Below are 8,470 nucleotides of genomic sequence, written 5' to 3'. Positions count from 1 at the left end.
TGTTCATTACATCAATAATTCCCTTGAAAGTTTAGGTTGGGGACCTTGAATTTTGTATGAGATTTATCTCGATAAGCTCTATCAAAAAAGTGTTAGTCAACAACACCTTTTTCTCAACCTATCCCTCCACTCTACATGGTTAAGAATGGATATTCTATATGGCTAATAAATATCATTAATATTTAAGGTTTATAATAATAGTCTTGCACTCAAATGCCTCTTTTATATAATATATTTTAAAGATTATTCTAGTGTTTGCACCTCGAGTGTTGCTTTGAGAACATTCTTTAAATTCCTTGGATCAACATGTTAATTTGTTCCTTTATCTCTATCATTCTCATTTGACTATGTAATCTTAGCTTTTTATATTGAGTGATGTCACTTTGTCTTGTTCTTTTGTTGTTTTGAGTGTTTCTCTTCTAGTTTTTAGCATGTGCCTATGCTTATGACACAATTTTAAGAAGTTGGATTAAAAATTATTTAAAAGCTACACCAAGAAAAAAAAAGAGGAAAAAAAGAGTATAGAGAAACAAAATTTTGAGTGAGAAATTATGAGTTCACTATAATGGGATTTATTACAAGAGATTGCATAGCATGGGCTCTTCCTACAATCTTGTATTTATAAACTTGGATCAAAGTTGTAGCACTAGAAAATATTACATACTTAGACATTATAAAAATGTAAATTACATGAAAATATTCATTAGTAGTTTGTAGTTAAGCATATGAGACATATAGCCTCATTAGAATTGTTATCTATATTAGAATTTGGAAGATCAATACATTGGCTTACTTAATAACTAATGTTGCACTTTTTTTTATACTAGCCTTTTGGATGAAGTTGTTAACTTTCTGGATGAGGGAATATGAACAAATAGCTTATAAGTTTCAATCTAATAAATTGGAGTGAATACACTCTGATGAGTTCATAAAGGCATTGATAAGTTCATCTTCACCTGGATGAGTTTTAGTTAGCCTTAATAAATTATATTAAACTATAAACCCAAGTCCTGAAAACAGTTTTGTTGTACAATAATACATGAAAAAAATGAGTGGAGTGTTAGATAAACTTATAATTTTATGTAAACATAGAGACATTATCATGAGTGGTTGAGAAAATTAGTTGATTTCTAATAATATTATTTTCTCTCTCTTCCTGTTAACACATTATCTAAACATTTGGAATATTATCTCACACTAATATTACTAATCAAATACTCTCACAATAACTCAAAGATCATATAGACAGACTCAATTTAGGCCTAATTTTATGTTTTAGAATCAATAAATACATTTTAAAAATAAAAAATTGAATTAACTAATTAAAAAGTATATCATACCTAAGAAAAATGAAATTAAATGATTCTAAAATCGAAGCTATAATCTTCAAAATATTTTTCCTAATGTCTATCTTAATTGAAATTTGAAAGCTTCCAAAGAAGACAAATGAAATGCATTTAAGTTATTTGGTTCAATGAATTGTAACGCGCGCATCCAAATGGCTGAGAAACTTGAAACAAAGCTAGGCGTCTATATTTCGTAACGGTCCCAATGGAGCCTTGGGAGAGCATTTTTACAGCCACCCTGCATAATTCGCAATCCGCGCATAGGCGCGTGCGCCGCACGAACACCTTCCCCTTCCTCGTTTTGCTGCCAATTCCTCCTTTTTTTCGCCAGTTCTAACTGCAAATTTCACCGCTTTCCAGTCCCCTGGTCTTCTCTCCTCTAGTTTCTCTTCCCAACTCTAGCTCTCTGTTTTCAGCTCGGGACAAATAAAGGCGGACAAAGAGACGGCGTCTTCTTATGTTTTTATTGTCAGGAGCTTCTCGGCTGGATTCTTCCAAATTGGTTAGGGTTTTTTTGGCGGATTCGCCGAGGAAGGGTTGTTGTTTCCAGATGGAAGATTGCTGCTTTTGGAGATGAATGTAGCTTCGTATGTAGTAGGGAAAAGTGAGACTTGACGGTGAGGGAGGCGGAAAACATAATTTATTAGGGGGTTGCTTCGTCTGATGCGGTTGTGGGAACTCGTGTTTTTTGAAGATGGGACTTGGTTCGGACGTGGTTGGAGCCAATGAGAGATGCGATAAAGGGAAGAAGAAGAAGAAGAAGAAGATTGGGGAGGTGACAGGGTGCTGGATGAGTTTTAGTTTAAGAGGGAGAATGGTTTCCTCGAGATCAAAGGTGGATACCTCCATTAGTAGAGGAATCACGCTTTGTGGTAATGGCCTAACAAACACAATATCTTGGTTTGGGATTTGGCTCTACTTTGTCGTTTCTTATAATTTCATGAGAGCTTTTGCAAATCTCTTTTTTGTAAACTTCACTAGGTAACATTGCACATGCTGTTTTTTGTCGTGTTTAGCATTGCTTTCTCTTAGTTAATGATGCTTTATTTGCTTGATAGGGCTTTGCCTTAAAGGCTTGCTCTCTTATTTACTGAAGGTCTGCGAGAAACAGCATAGAATTTTTTTAGAGGCTTTTGTTGTTCTGATATGTTGTGAGCTTAAGTTGATGATCCTTGATGAACAGATAAAGCGTGCAGAGGGCACCCTTAGTGGGTGCTTGGGAGCGCTTTAATAGGATTTATCATCGGATTTACTAAATCAAGCCAAACACTAAAATACCAGAGTTTTGTGTTTTTGTAAATTTTGACATTTAGGATCCCAAATTTTGCCTTTGATTCTGCTTAAATCCAGATTTACTAAATCCAGGAGCAGGGTGAATTTAACATATCTACTAAATCCTACTAATGCTAAATATTACTTACACCCAAACACCCTATTCGGATTTTTATTAGATATTTCTTACTTTTGTTGGATTTTTTGTTCCTTAAACAGTTATCCTTTTTAATTTTTTGGTTAGAATGTTTTGAATAAAACATAAAAAGGAGGTTATTATTGGGAGCTTATTTACTTGTACCAATTACTAAACAATTTTTCCTGAAGCTCACTCTTTATGTTTTAAAGCCCTTGCTTCACTTTGCTAGATGGTCAAGTTCTTCGTCCCAGTTTTTCGGTTTTTAAACATTAATCATAAAGCTGAAATTTATTATCAATTTGGTCATTGCTTCAATGCTCAACAAATCTTCTCTTGTCTTTCTTATTAAATGGCATACAAAAAGTTGTTAATGCCATGATTCAGATGTATGGCTGCTGTTGAACTTATAAAAGGTACAAGCCTTTTTAAATTATGGTAAATCTTACATGAGACCATGGGATACATATGTCAAAGCATCTGTTATTGCAAGGTTAACAAGATGCTCTTAAAAAAATTTCCTGGAAACCAGTGCTTTCATTAAAATTTTAGAGCAGATATTACTTTTTTTTCATTTTTTCATGAATTCCTTGATAAATTTGTCGGTTGATATTGGGGCATCATCAACTTGTTTATTTCTATATATTTTTTTTTCTTCTGTAATGTGATCTCTAGATGCTATGTGCTTTCCTTTTCTTGACTTGCAGCAGTTGCTTCATGCTAAGCCAGATTGGTCTTTTGCTAATAAGAGGCCCGGGATGACATAAATCATGCTATAAATGCTTATATCGTTATATTTTCATTTATTTCAGTCTTAGTTTTTGTGAAAATTCTAAGGCCATGTTCTTCATCTCCATGCTTAATCACCAATTTGGATTTTTCTATGCCTACATCAAACTTGAGAAAGTTGTGAGATTTAACAACACTTAATTTAGATGATTATATTTTCTCACTGAATTGAATTATTTATATATGTTCACATCCTTCGTAATCATATAATTGGTTTGGACTTGCTTACTTTTATCTAGTCTCTCTTGTAGTGTAAAAGTTTGAGTTTGGAAAATGTCTAATTTGCTTGTGTTATTCTTACGTCCAAATAAATCTTAATGACTACATCATGACCTTTGGTCAGTTAAAAGTTTTTCAAATCAATGACTACTTTTTGATCCATTAGCATGCATGCTTGGTTGTTTAAGTATGTCGATAGAATTAAATTTATAATTTGCTCAAAAGATGGATATTGGTGCGATAAAAGTATTTTCTTTTAATTTTCACTATTCACAACTTCTCTTTTATTAACTTCCCCTAGATATACATGCTCTGCACTTTTCACGTTAAGAATTGTGCAGGGGCATTGTTCTTTTATTTTGAAGTTCTTCTGCTTAAACTTTAGTACACTTTTCGTTGATATGCAGCAAGCAAATCAGCAAACGATGGGAGCAGGGTTCAACCAGTTTCACCAATAGCCTCATTGTCAACGACAACCAGCACCACAGAAAGTAGTTCATCAACTTCTAGAGTTGGTGAGGACCTTAGTTTAGCTTTGCAGCTAAGGAAGTTCACTTTTAATGAGCTTAAATGTGCCACAAGGAACTTCAGACCAGAAAGCCTTCTAGGAGAGGGAGGATTTGGCCGTGTTTTCAAAGGTTGGATTGAGGAAAATGGAACTGCTCCTGTGAAACCTGGTACAGGGCTCACTGTTGCTGTCAAAATACTTAATCATGATGGTCAACAAGGGCACAAAGAGTGGCTGGTATGGACTACTTACCTTTCAGTTTTTTAAAATTCCTGTATTTGGCCCACTGGTCATGGCTTTTATCTCATATTTGCCCATTTTCTGAATTCCCATTGATTCAGATATAAAATACCTTTGTGGCTTGCAGGCTGAAGTCTATTTTCTTGGCGAGCTTCTCCATCCAAATTTAGTTAAGTTGATTGGGTATTGTATCGAAGATGACCAAAGGTTGCTGGCATATGAATTTATGCCTCGTGGAAGTTTGGAGAATCACCTTTTTAGAAGTATGTATCTACTATTAATTTGATATTTTTCTCCTCCTTTTTTATATTATTTGAACTAGGAAGGATAACTTAAATGAAAGTGTCCATATTAAGTATTAACATATTAGGACTCCTTGGAATGATGAAGGATCTTTATTAAGTGTTTGTGACAAGGCAATTTTCACAAGGGATTGCGCTAATTTATTTGTTGCTTGTATTATAAAATAAGTTCCGAATTTCCTTACAGTTATATGGTTTAGGAACTTCATTTATTGTTACAATTATACTCATATATGGTTACGACGTCTAGAACTATATCTTTTTATTTAATGTATTTTAAATAAGTTAGGCTTAAAGTGTGATTACATTGTTCTAAACAGCAAAGCAGCTTCATCCGGAATGCATGCATGTGCCATCATGCTGTTATAAACTTATTCTTGAATTCAGATTTTCTTATGTTATCCATTCATTGGTTTCATTGCAAATTAAATTGTTGAATTTAATTCATCTTTTGTCTGCTACATGAAAATATTAAATGTTGGAAGTACATTCTTGTTAGCTCAAGATCATTTTTACTAGTTCAAAATTGAATTGGTTTGAACTTGATTTAAATAAAATCTAGAACTACGTAGAGTGGTTCTGTAACCCAGCAGTTTTTAATGATATATAATCTTAATTAGATTCGTAGTGATTAAGGTTTGGGAGAATGAAATCGGCAAGGTTGAGTGCAATGCTGAAATAAGCTAAATAATGTATGGTAAGTTAATCAAGGAAACCTTATTTGGTCAAATAGCTTTTGATATGATCAAATTAAAATGATATTGAATAGATTTAATTATGTTTGTAGTAGGCTGCCTACTTTTAGGGAAGATAATGTTATCCATAAAATTATGCAATGATAATGATTGATTTTAAATTAAATCATGTTCCCTATTTAAAGGCCAAAAATTTGAAATGAATCAAAATATTTATATCAAGTTAAGATGAAGAAATGGGAAAATAAAAAGAAATGAGCCTTGCCATAATTGCAGAAGTAGTTAAGGTAAGAGTGACATACAAATCCTTCATTATCCTTGACATTGCTTGCACATGCCTGGAAGAAGCTATAAAGAACTGCTTCACTTTAAACTTTTGGTGAAATCAAACCATTGTTGAAGCTATTTTGGATCCATGTAGTAAAAAGAAACTTTTTTCTACAACTTTGGTTAAGAGATTGGATTAGTCATTTCTTAGTTTTTAAATCCTATTACCAGATTTCAAAACTAATATCCATAACTCACCAGACAATATGCTTTTAAGTTTTCTTTATTGCAAAATTTTATTGGTAAGATAATTTGTGAGGTGCTACTATCAGAATTATGCCATATAATTCTAAGTAGTCATATTTATAAGATACAAATGCCATATTCTATAGAGGATGACAAAAACTTGGGCTTTCAAGAAAAGTGAAAAAGCATAGTATATTTGTCCACCTTCTGCAGATATGATCTAAAAAATTCCAACAAGGAGTCAAGTCTTCTTGTCCTCATGAAAAAAATTAGTACTACATCAAATATATGTGAATTAACCATACTAGCCCACTCAATAGACCGTGCCTATAAAAAAATGTTATAAAGAAAAGAAAGAATAAGTGATATTGGAGTTGATCGCAATCATAAAAGGAAAAATAACTATTATTACCGAAAACAAATAGATGGTTACAATCAACGCACTTGAAAGGGAAAATACAACAACACGACGCCCGAAAATTTGAAATAGCTACAAATATGATACAAACATGCAAACTTGGGTGGATCTCGTGGTAGTGGTAATGATCGGTGAGGTTTTGGAAGGTGGTGGGATAGTGGAGAAGGTGGTTGACAAGCTAAAAAAAACAAGGCAATGGCTTCTCGGATTTTAAACAGCAAGTACGCAACAATTATCGACATAACACGGCTATCCGGGATAATGGCAGCAGAGGAAGGTTGGAACAGCAACGGTAGTGAGGATGGAGTGCTGGAACAACAGCGACAGTGAATATGGAGGGCTGGAACAGTTATGGTGGATTGTCGGACAACCAAAGAAAGGCTGTCCTCGGCGGGGGCAGCATGGAAATGGGCTGGAATGCGAGGAAACTGTAGGAAAACAGTAGAACGGCTGCTGTCAGGCCAGTCGGTAGTGAGGAGGATTGAATGGAAGTGAGTCAGAAGAGATGCAAAGAAGTTGGGAAAGGATAAACATCACCTGGAGACTAAGTTATAGCCGAAATATTACTTGAAACCTTAGGAGAAAACCCTTAAAGGGAAGAAGAGATGTTAGTGGCTGTCCCAATACAAAACATGTGAAAAATTGACTTTCAAACCTTAATACAATAAATATATAGGAAATGTCTAAAAAGAAATTCAGGATAATAAGAAATAAGACATAAAAAGGAAATCCGGATTGATTCGACTCATCTCTTTGTCTCAATGTTTGGCATGGTTTGACAATGTTGCATGCTAGTTCAATATCCATGGTTAAGGGCGGTAAAGTATTAGCTTAGGTGTGTTAGCTTTGGACTAATTTCAAATTCTTTTTTTTTAAATAAGTTACCTTTTGAGTAGGCTCACTTTTACATCAATTTTTAGCCTACTAAAAATATATTTACCTATCTAATATCCTAGATCAAAACTAAATAAACCTGATTGTTTTTCAAAATTAGAAAAATGAAGCAAAATACTTGAAGTTATAATTAGTGGCCTTAATTAGGGGTATAAGTTATCCAAGCAAGCTCAGACTAGACTCGTTAATAACCTCGTGAGTCGAGTTTATCAAGTCGTGGATTCAAGCTAAAACTTAAAACTTGAGCTCGTTTAATTTTGAACTTAAGAAAGCTTGGCTTGTAGGCTTGTAAGTTGACTCGAATTCGAGATGAACTTAATATTGTATATTAAGTAGGGGGAGAAAACTTTGGTGGGTGTTTTATCCATTAGAAAAATAAAAATATTAATGTATTCATTACATTTAATAAATGAAATCTTAGATTAAAACACTTCCTTGTATATATACTTTTTATTTGCTTCTATTATTATGGATGAGAAATTAGAGAATTTTTTCTCTAGCAAAGTTCTTTCAAAATTCTGCATGGCATCAGAGCCAGGATTTAAAGAAAACCAAATTTCTAAAAATAGGATCGATCTTAGTGATTTTAATATCATGAATAATAATAAAACGTTTCATTTTTACCGTCGCATTAGCAAAAAGGAAGTTGAGGCGGCTTTAAAGAAAACCAAGCGTGGAAAGTCTGTAGGACCTGATGATATCCCAATTGAAGTGTGTAAATATTTGGGAGATTTGGGAGTTTCTTGGCTTACTAAACTCTTTAATATTGTTTTAAAAACTAAAAAGATACCTGAGGAGTGGAGGAAGAGTATTTTGGTCCCCATTTTTAAGAATAAAGGGGATGCACAAGAGTGTGCAAATTATAGAGGAATTAAGTTGATGTGTCATACTTTAAAATTATGGGAGAGGGTAATTGAACATAGGTTAAGAGCATAACAAAGATTTCCGATAATCAATTTGGATTTATGTCGGGCAGGTCTACTATGGAAGCTATACATTTATTGAGAGGTTTGATGGAGAAGTTCAGAGAAAATAAGGAGGATTTACATTTGATTTTTATTGATTTAGAAAAAAACGTATAATAAGGTTCCAAGAGATTTCCTTTGGAGAGTTCTTGAGAAGAAAGGTGTTGATATGA

The 8,470-nt window shown here is 33.5% G+C and overlaps 1 protein-coding gene across 1 annotated transcript in view; it reads left to right on the top strand.

Moving 5' to 3' along the window:
* The first annotated feature begins 1,491 nt into the window (after nucleotides 1–1,491).
* Nucleotides 1,492–8,470, top strand: part of LOC110037846 (probable serine/threonine-protein kinase PIX7) — a 23,914-nt gene continuing 16,935 nt past the window's right edge. Inside the window, exons 1-3 of the mRNA XM_020742573.1 lie at nucleotides 1,492–2,218; nucleotides 4,170–4,507; nucleotides 4,638–4,773. Of these exons, the coding sequence (XP_020598232.1) occupies nucleotides 2,041–2,218; nucleotides 4,170–4,507; nucleotides 4,638–4,773 (652 nt within the window). The 5' untranslated portion in view covers nucleotides 1,492–2,040. The remainder of the gene's footprint in view (nucleotides 2,219–4,169; nucleotides 4,508–4,637; nucleotides 4,774–8,470) is intronic.

Source organism: Phalaenopsis equestris, unplaced genomic scaffold (assembly GCF_001263595.1).
Source record: "Phalaenopsis equestris unplaced genomic scaffold, ASM126359v1 Scaffold225841, whole genome shotgun sequence".
NCBI classification, from domain to species: domain Eukaryota; kingdom Viridiplantae; phylum Streptophyta; class Magnoliopsida; order Asparagales; family Orchidaceae; genus Phalaenopsis; species Phalaenopsis equestris.
The sequence above is the reverse complement of the archived record's forward strand: the minus strand, read 5'-3'. Positions and strand labels throughout refer to the sequence as shown.